General features: G+C 43.4%; 1 protein-coding gene across 2 annotated transcripts in view; it reads left to right on the top strand.

The window, feature by feature from the left end:
- The window catches only part of SV2B (synaptic vesicle glycoprotein 2B), a 63,777-nt gene that overhangs the window by 14,710 nt on the left and 28,572 nt on the right, over positions 1–20,495 (top strand). The window contains exons 1-2 of one of the 2 annotated variants that reach the window (XM_030498251.1): positions 10,791–10,821; positions 17,863–18,747. In XM_030498251.1, the coding sequence (XP_030354111.1) occupies positions 18,231–18,747 (517 nt within the window). In that variant the 5' untranslated portion in view covers positions 10,791–10,821; positions 17,863–18,230. Of the gene's footprint in view, positions 1–10,790; positions 10,822–17,862; positions 18,748–20,495 lie in introns of those variants that run through there. The other variant, XM_030498250.1, reaches the window with a different exon arrangement.

The raw sequence follows: 20,495 nt of genomic DNA, 5'->3' as shown, positions 1-20,495 counted from the left end.
GTTCATCCAAACATTCTCATAAGAAAAAAGATCTGTTCTAAACAAGTTGGAAACATTTTCTTCTCAAACATTTCTCTTTGTCCATTTTCACTGAAAATGACTGAACCCACTGCAGAACTCTGAAACTTTGAGGAAAACTTGTCAAAATTTGAAGAAAAATATTGACTGATACAAAGAAAAAGCTTTTTAGCATCTCCATTTTTCATAGAAAACTGCTTTATCTGCCTGAATGAAACAAACAGGCAAGCAAGGAGCAGAAAACACTTCAGATGTTTTTTAATAGTCAAGGTTTTTCCACTAGTTTCTAGTAGATTCCCCATTTGCTGGGCTCTCTTAGTCAGAATCATAAGGAAGAAACAATGTCTGTTCCTGTCAGCAGAGCTGTATTTTTAGAAGGGATGCAGAAAATAGAGGTAAGGTTGTATTTCTTCAAGTAACGTATGGGCTTTCCAATTGTGCTCCCCCTTCTTTTCTTTCTTTGAATTTAGGGTGGAAATGCTGTGGGTTTTGACTAGTGTTTGAACCCAACTGTGTCTATGAACTTCTTTATATTGCTTTTATTGTGGAAAGAACAAATGACTCATCAGAGTTAAATCTTCAGTTGTTGATAGCACAGCTTCAAATTCTTCCAGCTGGGATCAAGCCAAAGGAATAATCATGTTTTTCTATGCAATGCACATCTCAATCTGCAGTTCACATTGCTCTGGGATCCAAACCCAGGTGATTTTATGACAGCTAATAACTGCTGTAATTAGGAACCTAATTAAATATCCTCTGATCTTGCCCCTCTTTGAGTTGATCAGCTCAGGGGGCTGATTTGGATTCTCTCTCTCTCTTCACACAGTCTCACATAGCAAGTAAAGCACAGATGATTTTTGGCATCCTTTGAGGTACTAGATACTGCTCATGAGCATCCCAGGGCTCGGGGATGAATAGACCAGCAGCATGAGTAGTGGCTAGTAAGTTACTGCAAAGTATACTGAATGTGTTAAAACAATAAATCACACAGAATGACTGAGCTAGAACAGAGCAGGAAAGCTTTGCCACCTTCTAGCAGAGGAAGTCAGTGATCCCCCAACCATCTGTAGCGGCGCAGCAAATTTGTCAAGTTAGTATTAAAATGACGATAAGAAGGATTTAATCTGTGGCTGGGGGCAAGTGCTGAGGGTGCTGTACAAAAGGATCAGCAGTTTTGCCTTCACTTGGCAGCCAGGGTTACTCTACCAGAAGAAATCAGGGTCGTCTGTGAGCCAAGGGAGCTCTCTGCATGATATCATGCTGCAGGGGAACCCCTTGCTTGCGGAGACCATGGGCAGTGCTTTGCTCCTGTGAAAAGATGAGAGAAACAGAAAAGGCAAAAATTCCGTGCCTGTATTGGGGGCTTTTCCACCTTCACTGGTGGTCAGGGATAAGTGGGGACCCTGAATGAGTTGGGCAGAAGTGGCTGTTGATGTGTAAGAACAGCACGGAGGCACCCTGGGGATTATAATGGGCAAACATGAGGGATGAATTTGGTTCAGGAAGTCCTGCTGTGATTTGCAATCCACTGTAACGGGTACGCTTGTGCTGGCCACCCATGTATGATCACAGGGGAGCTCCCCCAGATTTCTAACAGTCAGAGCAGCAGACTGGGGAGCCTCATAGAGAAATATGTATCAGTTTCCAACAGTTGAGGAGACTAATTTCTGAGAGATCAGGTGGAGTTATTTCCCAGAATAATCCTGCTCATCTCACAGCAGAGTTTCAAGGTACACTTCTTGCCAACAGGAAGTATCTGATATCTTCTCAACTCTGCATCAAACTCTGCTAGCCTAAATTTAGGCACTGTGCAGCTGGTGTTGGACCAGACCTCTGGCAGAGCCTGTATCTCCACCAGCCTTGGAAGGAGAGTCTAGATGAGGACAGCTGGGCAGGTGACATCTAGGAAGCAGGTAAAGCTGTCATCTGCATGCTGTAGGGGATGGACACTGCTTTTAGGCATTAACTTTTATGAGATGGATGGCCTTACTAAAGCCCCGCAAAAGCCACAATGGGACAAATGCCTCACCTGGAGGATGCTGTGTCTGGCCTGGATTTGTCTGGAGGGTATGTTGTGCCTGTTTATAGCTCTCTAGTTCTACAGAAAATATATTCTATCTGGATGCTATGTGGTAGTGAACAGACTTGCACAGCGGTGTGTGGCAATGGAAAGCAGTGAGCTGTAAACATCCATGTGTCATGTTGTGCTGGGGCAGCTGTGACATGTGGCCCATGAATGCTTCCACTAAGGGCCAGGGGCCAGTCCTGGGGAGAAGGTCTGGGCACCAGCACTGCAGAGTGTGGAGGTCTGGGCAGGACCCAGCTTCGGTCATGGCTTATTAGTATCTATGCAAGCCTCTACTATCCAAGGCATGTCTGACCCTCTGCTTCTCTACAGGGAAGTAAGAAATGTGTTTTATTTGGAAATAAAAGATCTTTCCACAGACCAGTTTTAAAACCCATCTCATCCCAATCACAGCAGCAAACCCATTTACTGTTGAAGAGAGGCAGGCAGAGCTTGGCCCCCTTCCAGGACAGAGCTTAAAACACAACAGGCTCATCAATGCCTTTTGCTCACAGCTTTGTGCCCATCACTTTGTGGTTCTCATAGCCACAGGAACTGTAGAGACTCAGAGCTGTCCTTGTTCCATATTCATTACCTGCGTTCCTCCTATCTGTGCCTTGCAGGAGAAAGCTAATGAGTGACTTTAGTGTTCAGGCAAAGCACCAACTTTACAGCCCTGAAAACCAGCCTCCTACAGCACAAGCATACCAGCTTTCCCAGGCAACAGCCTTTGGGCTGCCCTTGTCCAGCTGAGATACAACATTCTTTGCCTCTGTTCCCAGGGTAGGAAGCACTCGGTTCCATTCCCAAAATGGGAAATAGAGGCAGAGATAACAATCACACAGAGCCTTCCAAAAATTCTGTTGCAGAGAAAATTTTCTATATAAAATGTCCAAAATTGATATGTTAGATATGGGTCCATATTCCTCTTCCCTCCAGGGATGCCAGCAAGGGAACTGGCCAGCTCTTGCCCCTTCTGCTCCACTTGCAGGAATGGGATCTGCTACTGCAGACTTGGCACTGTGGGCTACCGTGCTCTGACTGCCTATTCCTGGATATCCAGGATAATTCTGCAACCACTAGCAGATTTTGCATTCATCAGTAATGTGTCATCAGAAGCAGTCTTTTTCCTTAGCCAGTCTGGGTTAGATGAAAAGCTTGATATCCACTCGCTGTCTGCAGGCCATTCCCTGGCTTCCCATTAGTGAAGTCTGATGTTACACTTTGATAAATAACTTCTGATCATCATCTCCTTCTTGCCACTTTCTTCACCTGGAATATTCTAGCCTCTTTCCCACCAAGAGGCACTGGCATGATCTGCCTTGAAGTATTTGTTATCCTCTTGAAATTTGCCAGCTAATCCCCGCAGGCTTGTCATCTGGAGGACACCTGCTCTCATTCCATTTCTTGCCTGCCTTCTCCTGTATATCAACCAGGTTTCCTGCTTCTAGCAAAAGCCTTGAACTTATTTAATCTTAGGTTTATTCAGGGTGTGATAGACTGTACTTGTATCTTCCCCCTCGGGAAAAGAAGCCATTTGCTATGATAGCACCACCTTCTGGTGTCATTTCTGTGTGAATAGTCCTAATGTAGCTGGTCAAGGGAAAGCCATTTCAAGCCTTCCTGTTACTGCTGCCAAGGGTTGACTACCCAGAGAACCCTCTCGCCTGGGATCCCCTCTCTGACAGGGGCCACCAGCAAATACACCAAATAAACAGACAGTTACAGAATAACCCACAGCAGAGTGAAGTTCTGATGTTTGCCTTATATCTCGAAGAACAACCTATTTCTCTGGTAGGAAGAAAAGTTGTAGAAACTCTAATGAAACTCATGTTCTTTTTTCCCTCTAGTCCATCCAGCTCCTGCTTGCAATGCTGACAAGGCCTTGCCCTTTATTCCTAGAAGCCTCACAGTTTAGTGTGTAGGTAGGGATTTCCTGGAATTGTCCAGAATTCCAGTCTTTTGCCTTTCAAATTTCCTCAATGTGCCTTTGTTTCCTATGATGAGACCAGAATAAGTGCATCTCATTCTTAGGACAAAGAGACTGATTTTATTCCTTCCCTATTACAAGAAACAGTTTTAATATCCCAAAGCATCCTTTGAAACAGAGCCCACACAAAGGGTAAGGAGGGCAGATACTGCACAGAGGCCCCTTACCAAGCCAGCTGCCCCAAAGTGCCTTCACTTCCACCCAACATGGGGCTTGTGTCTGTGCTGATCTGGCATCTGCTTAGCCACCAGTGCCATGTGCCAGCCCCGAGAAGGCATCTTGCAGAAGTGTTGCAAACTGACTTGAGGTTGAAGGGAGGAATGAAAATAGAGCTCTGTGCAGCGGTGCAGGACATGATCTCTAAAGCTAGGTGGGGATGAGTAGTATCAACAGTAGGAGTAAGCGTGAACAACACATTTCAGGCTGCACTGGGCTGCAGCCTCTGCCAAATTCAGGAGTTCCTCTATGAGTACTAGGGAAAGCAGGAGCTAGGGGAAAGCCTGAACTTTGATCCCACTCATCTGCTCATCGGAAGCCCAGTGGAGGGACACTGCTGTAGGGGCAGTTGGCAATAAGTGTACTCAAAGCTCACATCCTGGCAGGCAATCCTTAGAATGCTTTTCAAGAGTGGCTTTCCATGCTCTTTAAAGCCCATTGTGCCTGGCTTTGCAGCACACAGAGCATGGCCAGCTCCCTCAAATATCGAGGCTATCAAAATGATGGGCACACAATCCAACCAAAGAGGCACAGCTTTGAGTCCTGTCTCTTGGTGACATGCACCAGGGTACATTGTGACAGCAACGGTGGGATACACCATACCACTGACTCCCATCAGGGAGGAAGATGCTGAGTTCCCCAGTGCTCATATCTTGCTAAAAGCCATATTCCTCCATCAAACTTACTTCCAGGGAGACTGTGGCTGAAATTTCTGCTGTACAGCCCTTGGCAGGCTTGAGCTGAGTAAAAGAGACTGGGCTTTTGGGAGGGGACAGAGGGATTCCCCTCATTCCAGTATCTGCAAGATGGAGCACACTTATGCCAGGGACAATGAGGACTGGTCCCCAGGTCACAAGATACCTGCCCTCCCCTTCTGAATGCTAGAGCAGCTCCTTTGCATGGGGATGCCAGAGTTTCAGCATCTCTTTCCATTGCCTTTCCATTTGTATGGAGTCTGACTCTTTAGCATGTCAACCCTTGGTTAGAACTGAAATAACAGGAATGGAAGGACAGCTATGAAACTGTATTATTGATTCTGCTTTGAAAAAGCACATCGGAGGCCATTTGCGGGAGACTCTGTCCTTGAAAGAATAATTTAAAGATCATTGTGGCATTAGCAAGGACAATCTGAAGTCCAGAAAGTTTAAGTTTTGAGGTCTTTGTCAGTGGTTACAAGGTTCACTTTTCAGTTATGCGTGTATTTTCCCTATGCTGTCTCTGACAGGTAAGGAAAGTAAGTTTTATTACAGCTATTTTGCAGACAAGGAACCAAACCTAAAAGTAACTGTCTTCTCTAAGGTTAATTGAGCTATTTCTGCCATTACAGTAAACTGTTTGGAGTTCTTGATGCTGCCCAAGACATTAAACAATCTTTCCTCTAACCAAACCTGAGCCTGACAAATGGCTGCAGAGGCATGTATTTTTCAAGCTGTTTTCTTACCCTTTTCATATTTTCCAGACAAATTACAGGTGAAACATCAACAGAAGTAGCCTGAATTCAACTCTCCTGGCATAAATTACACTGACAGCAATTTGACTTTCACCCCCATCTGTGCTGTCATGCCCCTACCCACAAGCATGAGTCACATGAAGCAATAAATAATAGCCAAATCCTCCTTTTTACCTTGACAGGTGATTTCTGAGGGTTTTCTCTCTGCATACAGTTGAGCTATGGTGCTGTAGCCCAGTGATGTATTGTAGCTATTAATTTGGGGAAATGAAGCTTTTTCATCATTAATGTCCAGCCTGAACACAGGAATTTATGAGGCTGGTTGGGAGGCAAATGCAGAGCCTTCTCACCACTATGAAGTTGTACGCCTAATTGCTCTTTTTAATTCCCTTTTCTGGCTCAAGGCAACATTAGTTTCCAAGGCAGGGTACCGTTATGCCTTCTCCCTTCCTTTCTGACCTTCCCATCCCCTGCTTTGTCCTATCTCCTTTGCTATATCTCATGCTCTGCTGTTGCTTTCTCACACTTTGGCACCTGCTCCTTATATCAGTGGTTTCCTCCTTTTCTTCTATTCAAGCAGCACAAACATCATTTCAGAAAACTGAGACATATAAGATGACCCATGGCACAGCTGAGACCCACACAACTTTAGGGCTTTCAAGATACTGCCTAAGCTTTAAAGCTTTGTGTAAATGAGCTGCTCTTGCAAAAAGCTATCCTAAAGGCTTCTGCAGGAACAAGGAAGGAATATGGGATGCTTAGGAAAAGCTACTGCCAAGCAATCCACCTTTTCATAATGTTAAGGGGCCCACTCCATGTGCTCAAATTAGCCATATTCCTCTTCTGCTGCATGGTGCAAAAAAAAATGCCGTGGGCTCTTTTGAATTGAAAGTCTCCATATGGGTATAAACCACAAGTATAAATGTAGTGTTGCTATATGTGAGGTCTTATGTTACTGTTAAGTCAGTGCCAACATCTTCCGGGTCCCACAGCAATTTTAGTTTGTGCATCTACTCAACAAAAAGTAATCTATTTCTGTGATTTTCTGCAAGATGCTTGTTTCAAAAATAGGTTCTTCAAAGATCTGACATATTCAAGATGCAGTCTCCCAGCTAAGACAGGCTTTTCAAATTGCTTTCTTAGAGGAGAAAACATCACTCCGTGGTTATGTTTCATTTGTGTTATGTGGTGCACACAGTGAATTTGATAACCGGATAATGGAATCTGTTGAATTATCATGGATGCTACAAAGTTCAGGTCTCCTCAGTAGTATTTCATAAGCAAAAAATGGTCAATCTAATCAAAATGCTATGAGAATGGATGGAGCAAAAGCAATTGCTCCAGTGTTTTCCCTGCTACATAATCTTGAAGGGAGCGTCAGAGTGAACATCTCTTTAAATCTGTTGCTGCTTGCACTTGTTTTTCTCCACAGACAAGGTGCATAATGAACAGTGCATTTGCAGTTTTGAAAGCCCTTGTGGCCACAAAGCAATTGTATTGGAGGGCTTATGCAGAAAAAAGAGGCTGAATTTAGTTTAAGATCAAGATCAAATAAGAGAGGTGTTTCTCAATCTTAGTATCATAATAACTGTTCCTCAGACTTGCTCGTTGAGCAGCTACAAGGGGAAACGTAAGTACCAAACCTATTAAAGAGCATGATAGAAGCATAAGGTTGGCTGTGACAGGCTGCAGCACAGGGGCTTTCTTGGAATGAGCCTGTATACTGGCATGGCCAGTGCCTTGGTACACTTCACTGGAGCTGGCAAGCAACTGTCTCTAGAAATGGATGCCTGAGCATCCTGGGCTAGTAAAGAGCTGTTCCCAATAGCAAGAACACTTCCCTGCAGGGAGATCTCTCAGTCTGTGGAAATGCCTCTTCTAGAGCCCTTAATGTGCTCTGATACCCTGGTGGAAAACGGGGTACAACCCTGCAAGGGCTACTGTGAGCTGTGTTAAATGATTTTTCCTTCTGTCTCCAGTTTGCGGGGAGGTTTGTTGGTCCCCCAGCAATGAGAAGGGTCATAGACAATAACTGAGGATGCTTTTCAGTACCTGAAACACTGCAGCCATTTCCCATTTGAGACAGGGAATGAGATGCTGCATCCTGGCCACAGCAGCTTGGTAACTCTGGGCAAAGAGTGATTTTGTGGCACAACACATTGAAGGCACTTTGACTGCATGGAGTCATAGGAGAGGGGAAGCTTCAGGCTTCAAGGCAGAAAGGAGGGAAGGACAGCAGCTGGGAGTTCTGGGGGGGGGGCAGGAGGAACAGACACAGCAAACCTTGTGGCTGCTTTATTAGAGGCAGGGGAAAGAACGAGGTATTTAATAAAGATAGTTGCTGGAATAAAATCCCTTCTGTAAGAAAGCAGTATTCAGAAATCACTCTGGGCTGTGCCTGCTTTCATGACACTGTCACTGGAGCAAATCTAGTCATCACAGCCATATATTAATTAGTTAATTAAGTGGCTCATTATTTAATAACACAGGTTGCAAGTGTGATGAAATAAAAGTCCTCTTTATAGCTAGAGGCATGTTTTGCCAATAAGCTAAGCAGTTCATAGCTAATCGGGCATGTTTGCTGTCTGGCACAGGCAGAAGCTGCTGAGTTGCAGACAGTTTATTTCCAAGGTTATTGCTTACGCTCATCTCTGGGAGCTTGTCAGGGCCTCCAAGCCTAGTAAGGTTAGGCCTAATAAGCTGTCCAAGGGCAAACACCAGAGAAATGCTCATTAAAGGGCACCAGGGCATCACTGTTTGTGTATCAATGCTAAATTGCCTCTTGGTTTATACTGCCAGGTGCAATGCTGATGGAGGGATTGGTTTATTAATAAGCAGTTAAGCCTCAGACTCTAGCACTCTATGATATTTAGAAAGACAAGGACGTAAGAGAGACATGTGCTGTACGTTTGGCACTGATATGGCTTCTCCAGGTGATCTTGGGAAAGTTTCTTGACTTACATCTACATTAGGACATCCCTGAGTATTCCTTGGTATCCAGGTCAGGGTTAATGCTTCAGCTCCATGTCAGGAAAAGATTTATGGGGCAGCAATGCTCACCATTATCTTGGTCATCATGTCAAAGGTAGCTGGGTGTGAAGGTTGGAAGGAGGCCTTAGCTTCCTGGTCTCGCAGGTATCCTGCGAGTACACAGTGCACAGCATTTCCATTTAAATGCTCAGGTGAAGCTTTAGTCTCTCTCCGTGTCAAGTCATGATGTGCAAAACAAACATAAGGACTTTTCCCAGCCTTTCATAGGAGGGGTAGCACTGTAGCCTGCTTAGGTACTATGATAGTGGGAGAGGAGGAGAAGAGGGAATAGATGTCTAGGAAAGCTTAGAGATCCTGAGTATTTTCTCAGCTAAAAGACAGTTAATCTCAGTAAGATGGTCAAATTCCAGTTTAGGCATATGTGTTTCTAAGTTTTCTTTGGGTAAATTATCATCTCCTCAAGACTCTGGCGCTTGAAACCAGACACTCCTCTCCCACATCCTCCATGGTTTTGTTCTTTTCTCCTTCACCACCTCTTTTCTGACTAAGCTCTCAGCTGTGATTTCTCCCTGCTTTTGCTCCTTGAAGCAAGCCTGTTCATTATTTATTAGCTACCATACTCTTACACCATCTGTCTCAACTCATTATCCATATTCAGCTTGTCAAATTGACCTTTTATGGCCTTTCTCTGGAATCCTAATGTCTAGTCTGTCCCTCCTTATATAGCTTTGCACTGCTAAGCCGTTGCTTTCCAACTCCTACTGTTAAATGTTCCTGTCTATCTCACGAACACCCAACTTGCTTGTCTGCATCCTTATCTTCAGAAAAGCTGTTTATTCTGCTTGACTGATGCTTGTTCCTTGTTTCATCTGTTACACGTTCACTGTGCCAGCTTGCTGCAGCACATACTGTCTTAGATATGACCTTTAAAGCATCTGTACCAACAGAATATCAGGCTCTAAGATATAATCTCCCTTTAACAATCTGGAGGACTTTTTGTTCCTTAGTTCATAATATAACACAGTGGATTACAAGTTAAGTTCAGCCCACAGCCACTTTGCTGTGAATGTTGCCACCACATAAGGCAATGGCATTTTAGTGCCCAATGTACTGGAAACCAAAAATCTCCCCCAGTGTGCTCAGGATGGATTAGTATGAAAAAGTGTAATGGCATTACAGCAGTACAGCCAGATTCTTACTTAGCATAAATCAGGATAGCTCAATCAAACAATGAACTATTTGTGCTCATACCATATCCGGCTCTGCCCCCAGATTCATGAGCCACTGTAAATGCCTCATCTTCAAACGTCATAGCTTCTCCTCACAGAAAAATATTTTGCTGTAGCAAAGTAATGCCAGGCTCCAGGACCAAATTACACAGTAGGTATTTTATTGTGGTGAAACAAAACACACGCTATGCACCTACAGAGAAACGCGTAAAACCCACCACAGATCAATAGAGATTATCCAGAAACTGTCAGACAGCTGAAGTTCAATAGTCTCTGTAGCAGAGAATTTTGAACTGAAATGCTTTTGCTGTTAAATTATTAATCTGATCTGCTGGCAACACACTAAATTGCTTCAGCTCTGTTTTCTCCACTTTTCCTAATATATCAGGGCTGCATCAGCACCTATCTTGTCTACTCTACAACATGGGAAAAATGAATAACTGAGTCCTGTCCCAGAGGTCCCAGCAGCATCTTAGAGTAAATCAATGATTTTTACACCAAAAAAAGGACTTTTACCTTACATATCCTACCTGTGCTGCAGGGGAGCAATCATTAGGTGCCATCTGCACTGTTGAAAGTCGGTTCTTTGAAGCAGATGATTTCGAGTCAATGACTTTCAAATATCTTCTTTTCACTCACAGCTACTAATATGGAATCTGTGGCACAGATAGCTTGCTTAATAAGCTCCATGGAGAGTTTTTGAACCTGTGTTACACATCTATCAAATAATTTCTTAACAATAAAAAAAAGTCTCAGGAGAAACTTGTTTTTATCCTTAGTTTTCACTTAATGCACTGCTTTCCTCTGAAGCTACAACAAAAGATGCCTCTTCATCCAGAGTTCAAAGCAAATTCCTTTTAAGGTAAGCCCTGCTTACAGACTTCGATTTTTAAACCTCTTGTTGTCCAGACCCAGTTAGCTTCCTGTAGGTGTTTGCAGCCACAATTGATCGTTGTAGCCATTAACATGTAATTTTATGCCTGAAACCCACATATTGACATGCCCACACACATAATCACTGTGTCTTTGATGGCAAAGTGGCTCCTTTTTGCCTCTAGCTACCATATCACTGAATAAGAAAATCCAAAAAGTCACATATCCACCTTGATTTTCCTGAACAGGAGCGGGAAAGAGACCTAAGAAATTACATCTGGAGCTGACATCTCCAACCTAGGGCTCTGATTTAGTCCTCCCTCAGGAATGCTTGACCATGGTTTCATTTGGATATTAATTGCAAGGACAAATTTTACTGCCAATCTTGTGAGACTGGAGAGAGAATGGGAGGAATCAGAAGGAATTTTTACCTAGGTATATATGCAGTGCTCCCTTACGAGTCTACAATCGTATATAAACTTGCATCTCAAGGGCTGACCTGTATTTCCAAAAAAGAGACCATATCTCCAGCTGATTAAATCATACTAATTCAGTGGCCAGTGTTCAGATCTGAGAACATCCTACTGGAAATTCCCCAGGGACTCATTTCTCATCACCACCATCTGATTAAGATGTTTGATGGAAAGGCAAAGTAAGGAAAGTGACTGCTGAAGACCTGCAAGAAACATGACCTATTCTGATACAGCTACCCCCTTATTAAATAACAGTCAATAATTTTATTCCCTCATAGCTAACTTCTTCCTAAAGTATTTTGGAGTTGTATGCTCTGAGACTTTCCTCCCTGTCTGTTTATTATTTTGTTAGTGAAATAGAGTTGCAAAAAGCCAAGCAAGCAGTAAGAATTAGGGCTGAGCTCTGGCAGGGATGGCCTGAGTTGGGGTTAGAATCCTTAGATATGGTGAGAGCTGCTGTTATTAGTAAGCAGTAGGTGCCTTTCCCGACACAGTTTGTGGATCAATAATATGTCAGGGCTTCCATCCTTCCCTGGCCATGTCCCCCTTGATTCTGAGCATGATTTGGACCATTAATCTTTGTCCTTGCTCCTTGACTTTTGATTTCACTTGGTTTCTACCTCTCTGCATTAGAAGCCTCCTCGTTTCCTTTTTCTGACTTCCCTCACACATATATTCTCTCCAGATCTGGCTGCTTTTCCCTCTGCAGGATCCTTGCCAAGAACCCAACCTTGCCATCTGCCCAGGAAAGTGGTGATACTGCTCAGCTCTCTTCTGGATGTTGAGTTGTGTGGCTGCAGCAGCAATGTCAATGTTAGCAAAAAAGAAAAAAAAAAAAGGATATCAGAGCCCTGTGGAAGAAAAGCCCCTTTTTCTGCCTCATAGCACAGATACTTTAAGTCATATGTGTATAAATGGCAAGGTTACTTTCCCTATATTCTTTCTCTGTATTTCACCTGAGATAATATTACATCCATGACAGTAAAACTGGAGAATTTCTGGTGCATTTTTTCTTGGTAAGAAAATGCCAGTTTTTAAAAAGCTGGGTTTTTTAGGGGAAAAAATTCAGTTTCAACAACTGTTTCCAATAAAAAATGGATTAAGCAGCAGCCACACTGGCATTTCTTAAAGTAAATGTTTGGTTTTCAGTTGGAAACAACTCCTCATGAACCCGCACTTTTTTTGTGCCAATGAAAAGGGCAACCTTTTACAGTATAAGATGAAATACTTTTCATGGATGGTGATCTGAAAGTATTATTTTTGTGAATTATGGGGTTGCAGACTAATAATTTAGAATTTTTATATTTATACTGGTTGGAAAGAGGAAAAGTTTCTGAATTCTCCAGGGGGAAAACAGCACTTTTCTTGCTAAAAAGAAATAAAAGGCAAGCGTTCAGTGAAAACCTGACAAAAACTGTGGGTAAAACATTTACTTTTCCTGGGCCTCAGCTGTGAAGCAGGGATCGCAGGGACCTCTTTTCTCCAGTTTCTGGTTTATTTAGGCTTTTTGGGATACAGTTGCCATCTATTCAGCTGTAAGGGGGTTGAGTAACTAATCTACAATTCACACCAGAGGAAGGCTGGTGCTGTTCCTATGTGCAGCCTGGAGGGACACAGAAATGCCAAGAAGCCAAGAGACAGACACAAGGATGCTCAGCTTGCAGCACAGAGCTGTGTCCTAGGCACGGCAACACTTCACCTCCATATAGCAACATGATGATGAGACATTGCTACAGTACTCAGTCGGTTTAATAATGTTTGTGTAATTGCTGGCTGGCTGCCTGAAATCCAGGATAGTGCTCCCCTGGGAGCTGTGAGTTGTTAAGCATCTCAAAAATCTGGTCCTTCGTGTGTACAAATGGATCCACTAATTGCATCCTCATTAAGAGGCTGAGATTGGAATTTCACAAAACCTTATCTGCACCATTTCCTTCCTCTGTTCAGCGAGAAAAATTTCCTCTTAGGAATTTTTTTTACAGTCAGCTTTGTGACTGCAGAGTGTCCGTATGGTCACTGTAGGATGTGGGCATCTTCCCATTGGTGCCAGCAGAAAGCAGCTCTGGGGGTGAGGGTGTTTTGCTAGAGCGGTTGTCCTTCAGGCAGAATATTAAACTGCTCTGCCATCTGTTTTACAGGGATTATTCTGGTGAATGCTAAGGATCCCTTGAAAGCATTTATACAGTAGCCTTATACTGCTTCTTATCCTTAGCATTCATATAACCTATCCCTTCAGCTGTTGACTTGGAGAGTTTTCCCTTTCCAAGCATGCACAGGCAATGAGAAGGATCCGTATGTCAGCTCCGAGCCTTGGCAGTCTCCCCACTGCATACATACGTGCACCCACACCTCCCTTCAGGCTCTGGCCTGGCTCCCACAAGACAACCGCCTTACTCTCGTTACCTTCCCAGAAACTCCATCATGCCCCAAGGTTCAATATATTTCACAACAAATCACCTCTTCATTGCTGCCCTGCTCAGTAGTTTGCCATAAGGTCTGTTCTCTGCTAGAGTTCAGCTCTCTAACAAGCCCCGGTCTCTCTTCATTTAGTGCCAGGTACAAGAAACTCGCCCTTCCCTGCTTTCACTCCAAGCTCTACTGCCCTTTGGCCCACAGTTTATCACCTGAGCATGACAGACACCTCCTTTATATACTCTTTTTCAGGCAAACATTGGTGTTAAGTTGCTCTTCTTAAAAGTCCCTTTTCCTAGAGTAGATACCATTTCTATTATGAGTATATACAAGAGTATAGGTTACTATTTTAAATTTCAGAGCTCAAATGACTGAATTCCTGGCTAAGTATGCAACATCTGAGCTGACTAAAGAGCTTAGGAGTGCAAGAAAACTTGAGGTGAATAGTGTGTATGAAGGAGTTGCTGTAAAACTAGAGTGTGCAAGATACAGGACTAAGTGAAGGATGCTTGTTAGTGTCAGGGTAACTGATGGGATAGACTGGTGAAGAAATAGGTTTAAGGTAAATATGAAGCGGAATCTCGACGAAAAGCTATAGTGCAAAAATTACTTGGAAAGAAAAGGCAAGGTAATGTATTGAGAAAGAAGTACTGTGCTATGGAGAATTACAAGTGAGGAAAGAAACTGTATTCCCAGGTACTTCAGGTCTTTGCTTCCTAAGCTCAGTTTAATGGGTTACTTTGGGGAGACCCATAATGAGGCTTTCCTGCCTCTCGTCTCCCTCCCCTGCAGACTCTGCCTTACAGAGCCTTACATTTGTCATGTGTTTAAACCTCACTTGCATGTCTCAGAAAGGTAACTGTTGGTTTAAAAGGGTCCAAGGTTGTAATAGAATTATAGAATCATTGAAAAAGACCTGTAAGGTCATCAAGTCCAACCATTAACCCAGCTCTTCCAAGCCCACCACTAAACCATGTCACTAAGGGCCTCATCTACACATCTTTTCAATGCTGCCAGAGATGATGACTCCACCACTTTCCTGGACAGCCTGTTCCAGTGCTTGACAACACTTTTGGTGAAGAAATCTTTCATAATCATAGAACAGTTTAGGTTGGAAAGGACCTAAAGATCACCTAGTTCCAACCTCCTGCTGTGGGCAGGGATGCCTCACGCTAGAGCATGTCACCCAAGCCTCTGCCCAAGCTGGCCTTGAACGCTGCCAGGGATGGAGCATTTGCCATCTAAACCTCCCCTGGCACAACTTGAGGCCATTTCTTCTTGTCCTATCGCTTGTTACTTGGGAGAAGAGACTGACACCCACCTCGCTACAACAGACTTGACGTGATGTGTATATTTGTCTCAAGCTCTCATGCATCACTGTGAAGGGTAATTATAGCAATCCAAGCCTACAATCTATGTGAGAAGTCATGATTTTGTATCTAAATGCTAAGTGGGGCTGCTAATATGAGTGAGTGCAGCTCAGCTTGAGTGAAAAGGTGTTAAAGAATCAGGCCTAGAGTGAATCAGCCTGTGTGTATGTGGCAATGAAAGGAAACAAGTAGTGTGAAGTATCAAAGTAAAGCATTAAAGAGACCTAAGTTACAACCTACCTCTGGGCACTGCCCCTTCTCCTAGCGTGATCCCAGAAAATATCCATCCTACAAACTGAATGAGAAACCAGTGAGTACTATTTGCCACAACCTTTTTCCTGAATTACACATACTTCCCAACAGAGGTGGCTGTCACTGGTCCATGAGAATCATCAGCTCATGCCTTTATTTCCTATGATGTCAGAGATGTAAGTGACCTCATGTGGTAATTAACAATCTTTGTGTATCAGGGAAAGAACGTGGATGCTTCCGTGGGTCTTTTCTAAGCTTGTAATCTTCTTTCGTCCTGTTATTGTGAGAAGCAAAGATCCCAGCTTCCAGCCTTGACAGCTTTTTAATAAGGAATGAAATGATTCCCAGTGCTTGGTCTTCAAGAACATATGTTTGCCTTTTTAAAAAGTACGTCTAGGGGTAGGGTCTGTGGAGACCTGGAACCTGATCAGTTCTGTTACTGATCATTGGTCTTATTGTTACTTCATTTCCTAAGATGAGTTTTCAATCCACTTCTGTAGCAACCAGAAAGGGACAAACATGGTGAGATCACTGTGCTTCCTGCTCCGATGTTTGAGGTTGCTTTGAAACATAACCTGCCAACACATGATGTTTAAAAACTTCCAAAGCAAGACCTAATGTTCCTTAGCGCATATTGTTCTTTTTTGCTGTTTTTAAAAGAAAGGCTTTTCCCCCTATTTTTCAAAAGAAAATATATCTCTTTGGAACTACATTTTTATTGCCTTGGAGAACATGATGTTCATTCATGACACAAATCTTTGTGTAAACAAGAAAGTTACTTCAGGACTGGGAGGTTCTGAGACTCAAAAGTGCTGTTGGATTTTTTAACCATTAGTGATGATGCTCCAACATTGCAACAAGCGCTGTAGAATCTTCCTTCTGATGGCTGTCAGATATATTAACTCCCCTGCACATTAACATCTCCATTGCGGATGCGGAAGTCTCTTTACTGCTACCTGCACTGGAGTCTCCTGATCTTCTTAACCTTATGAGAATGCCTTTGGGATATTTATTTATTTATTTGCTGCTTTATTGATTGCTCTTTTTCAGCCCTGGAAGAATGCCCTGCTGCCTTTTTAACTTCATGCAAAATGTATTGTGTGATTCAGCATAAAGAAAAGGAAGAGGAAACATATTGAATGCAATGACAAATGGCAGAGGGGTCAGAGAAAAGGAAGATGCTCTGGCAGGGTCTACAAAGGATGTCTCATAATTATGTGCCATAAATATATAGGTACCTAAACAGAAATACAGAGGGAGGTTTTATGAAGGTTCTTGGAGCATCGTAGGCAAGGCATGGCCATGACTCCATGCAGACAACTCTGCTCTTTCCTTATGCTGAATGTTTGGCCTGCCAAAAAATCACAGCATTTGCAGAAGGAGTGATGTCCTTCTGAGCATTTTGTGAGAGTGCTTCTACTGAATTTCTTCTCCAAAGCTGTTTTAGCTGTATGTTTTCTAAACCCATACTGTCTGCCAAATAAGATCATGAAGTGCAGAGGTAGCGCTGTTATTTACAGTGTGTGCATTTGCATACTCTTCTATAGGTCAACTGACTATGTAAGTAACAATGCCCACATATATACAGACATGTGCCCATCCATGTCACTTCATAGCTCATTGGCACGTTTTTTAGGCAACTAGCTCAAAGCTTAAAGGAAGGACCACATTTTGTGCTTGCCTACGCTGTGCTGGCTCCTCTAGCGTGACTCTACTCAGTTTCCCACGTGAGTTTCCTTGCAAACTCCTTGTCTACAGCTGTGTGCAGCAGCAAATGCAGGAGAACACTGGAGAGCCAGCTGGCTGAAAACTGCCTGAAAAATAATGGAAATCAGGTGTCAAAAATGAGAATGTGTTTAGATGTGACTTGGCTTCCCTTGGTTTTCCCTGCAGAGAGCAGTGATTCTATATTAGCTTTGTTTTTTGCTCTCTGTGAAAATCATCCTCCGTTGATGGGTAGATATGGGAAGAACAGAGCTTGGTGTGACTTTCAGTGACTTTATCTTGGCAGACACTGCATGCAAGTGGTACATCTGTCATACAGACGGAGAGACACTAGAGAAAAAAAGAAGCCATTAAATAAGATTAAGTTTGGGATCTGGATGAAAAAAGAAAACCAAGCTCATATTTTGTGTCATTATGATGTTAGGCAGTTGTAGGTACCAGGATAGATGGATAGAAACCTATTTATCAACCTAAGCTCTCTGTTCCAGCAACCCAGCCCGATACTGTTCTGCTCTCTGTAGAAACCAGGACCACATGTGGGAGGCAGGGTTTCTGGGAATGAAGAAATTGGGATGACACATTACTTTACGTTCTGCTTTAGGTTTCCACTTAACTTGGTCATTTTTAGTGCTCTTTTTCATTCTAAGGCTTTGGGGTTTGATGATGAAAAACATTCCTCAAACACTCTGCCATTTTTTTGCAACAGAGAAGCATGTATTCAAAATATTGGGTGTTAAACTAAATGCATGTGTGCTTGCAAAGTTTATTGCTGCCTCGCTGCTATTGTTTCCTCTTTCTCAGGACATGACCTTCACCACCACAATGAATCAGGAAAAACCTGTCAAATCCTCCTAGCTCCCAGCCTGTGCAATTTGCTGTTCCTTGCTGTTCACTAGACAGCAGCTCTTCCCACCCAAAGCACAGAAGAAGCCAGCAAGTTACAAATGACAGCTAAAAAGTGAAGCATTATCAAAAGCTGTGTGAGACTCTGTCAAAGAGAAACTTTACATAGTAATTCTCCTGAGCCTGGGAAGCTGTCTATCCCATCAGTTCCAAAGAGCAGAGAGAAGATATGTTCAAATAACCAATATCAGGAATTGCTCAAATCAATACATATATTAGAGTATCTACACACAGTGTTCTACAGCACTTAGAAATCTCCATTCAGAATGGATGAAGGGTATAGAAACAGAAACCTCTATCAAAGGAGCAGGGATTCAAACCAAGCCTCAGATGACTACAGGTACCAGGATGGTAACTACGAAGGGTATGCACCCGATGACGGCTATTACCGTGGTGGGGATGAACCTGCTCATGAAGAAGATGCCCAGAGTGATGTTACAGAAGGCCATGATGAAGATGATGAGGTCTATGAGGGGGAGTACCAAGGGATCCCACACCCAGATGACATTAAAGAAAAGCAGAAGAAGCGAGCTCCTGCCATGGCTGATGAGTACAGAGACCGCGCTGACCTTATGGCAGAGAGGATGGAGGACGAGGAGCAACTTGCCCACCAGTATGAGAACATCATTGAGGAGTGTGGCCACGGACGCTTCCAGTGGACTCTTTTCTTTGTTTTAGGGTTGGCGCTGATGGCAGATGGGGTGGAGGTGTTTGTGGTTGGATTTGTTCTTCCCAGTGCTGAGAAAGATATGTGCTTAACCAGTTCGAACAAAGGGATGCTAGGTAAGTGCCACATGCAAACAGCTCTTCTATGCACTTAACAGTAACTAGAACATCTTCTTCTAGTGAACAGCTGATTTCAGGATCTTCTGATGTCTCTTGGGTTGCATTTCATACATAGTCACGGCTGGGTGGATCTGACTCAAGGGGGATTTGCATATTCCTGAGAAGGCAGCTACTCAAAAGCAGCAGAATTTCATCACATCAAAGCCCACCTTATGAATGTGCTGTGACCCAGTGCTGAACAAGGCAGCTCACAGCCTTGTGAAGTCCACAGGGAAAAACTCACGGGGCGTTCAGGGAGAGATCAGTGAAAGGTTAAAGGTGGCTTTTCCTACTTGAGGATCTTGTGACTCAGATTTCAATGCTTTTAGAAACTACGTTGTAAAGAGAAGTCCACAAAGCAGTGCCATCCAAGCATGACAGTTATAAAAGGCAGGGGTCTGTTTGCTTTGGATCAAACATTGTGGCTTCTGATGCTGTCCTGCTCTCCAAAGTTTGCCCAGGTTTCCCTTTCTTTCATCCCAAAGTCCTAACTGACAAATCTGTGCAGTCTGTTCCTTCTACACACTAACTTCTCAGTCAGAGCAGTTTGCTAGTAAGTACTGGATCAGAAGTAGTCAGTGGAGGTTTCCTCTTAGGTCTGTGGAAGGCAATTAATGTGCTGAGGCTACTGGCAACACCCCTTTTACATCAGCCTTGACATCTCCCTGTGGTGAAAATACAAAGGCTCAGTTACTGGGAGTGAGACTGAGTGGAAAGGTTTGGATGAACAAGTTTTTCCCTTGCACACTATAAGCCAAAGGCAGCAAAGCCTCCCAGATCTCCAAGAATCAGGAAAGTATCCAGCATGGCCCATAGTGAGAGCCAGCTGTGCAATAGTACAGCACATCTGGAAGGAAAATAAAGTAGCTCTTGGAAGAACTTCTTTAGGAAAGGGAGACTGTGTCTTGGTGGACACGTACTGGGGTTGTGGGCGGATCATCAGGGCCTGTAGTTCATACAGTCTGACCCAGGAGCCCTGTCTAAAATAAGGTAAATGCAGATTTTGGGTTAGACTCTAGCCCTTGACTCAATTCTATTTGCATTATTTTCATACGACAAAGGCAACAGATAATTATCCATATACAAAACTCTCACCATGGTATATTGAGGTCCTACACACTTTTCTGTTTCTTCTTTTTTCTTTAAACTGGAGGATCAGGATGTTTTTTCCTATAGCTAGTGAGGTGTGTACTTAGTTCTGTGCCCTAAAAATTTTACTAACTTTTTTTGCTTCAGAAACCCACTTAAAAAACCTAGCTCATAATATCTCAGGTCAGATACCTAAGAGCAAATTGTTCGCAATTGAATCCTGATTTCAAAGGGACTTCGGAATTCACCAGCTCACTGTGGGACACGGGGTTGGGTGTCTTTTCAGTGATAAGACCTTTGAAAAGCAGGTCATTTATTTTGGTGACTATATGATAGCTGAGATCTTCTGAAACCCTGACCCTATAAATACCTGTCTCTGTAGAGCTCCAACTCTGGCAGGCAACAGAGTCAGAAAACTTCAAATGTCACAAGAAAATCTCTCTTTGAAGTATTTCTGGCCCAGCCACAGGTAAAAATGAACAAGAAACCTCCCCGGAGAGCTCGTTCCGGTTTTCCCAGCTCCGTATTTGCAAGGCGGAAAGTTCAGGGTGTTCTGATAAGCTCTGCAGGAGCAAGGAGACATTTGGGTCCATATCCAATCCTAGCTCCAGCCTCCC

This window comes from Strigops habroptila, chromosome 9, assembly GCF_004027225.2.
Source record: "Strigops habroptila isolate Jane chromosome 9, bStrHab1.2.pri, whole genome shotgun sequence".
In the NCBI taxonomy this organism is placed as follows: domain Eukaryota; kingdom Metazoa; phylum Chordata; class Aves; order Psittaciformes; family Psittacidae; genus Strigops; species Strigops habroptila.
Note: the sequence above shows the minus strand (reverse complement) of the source record. Positions and strands in the feature narration are given on the sequence as shown.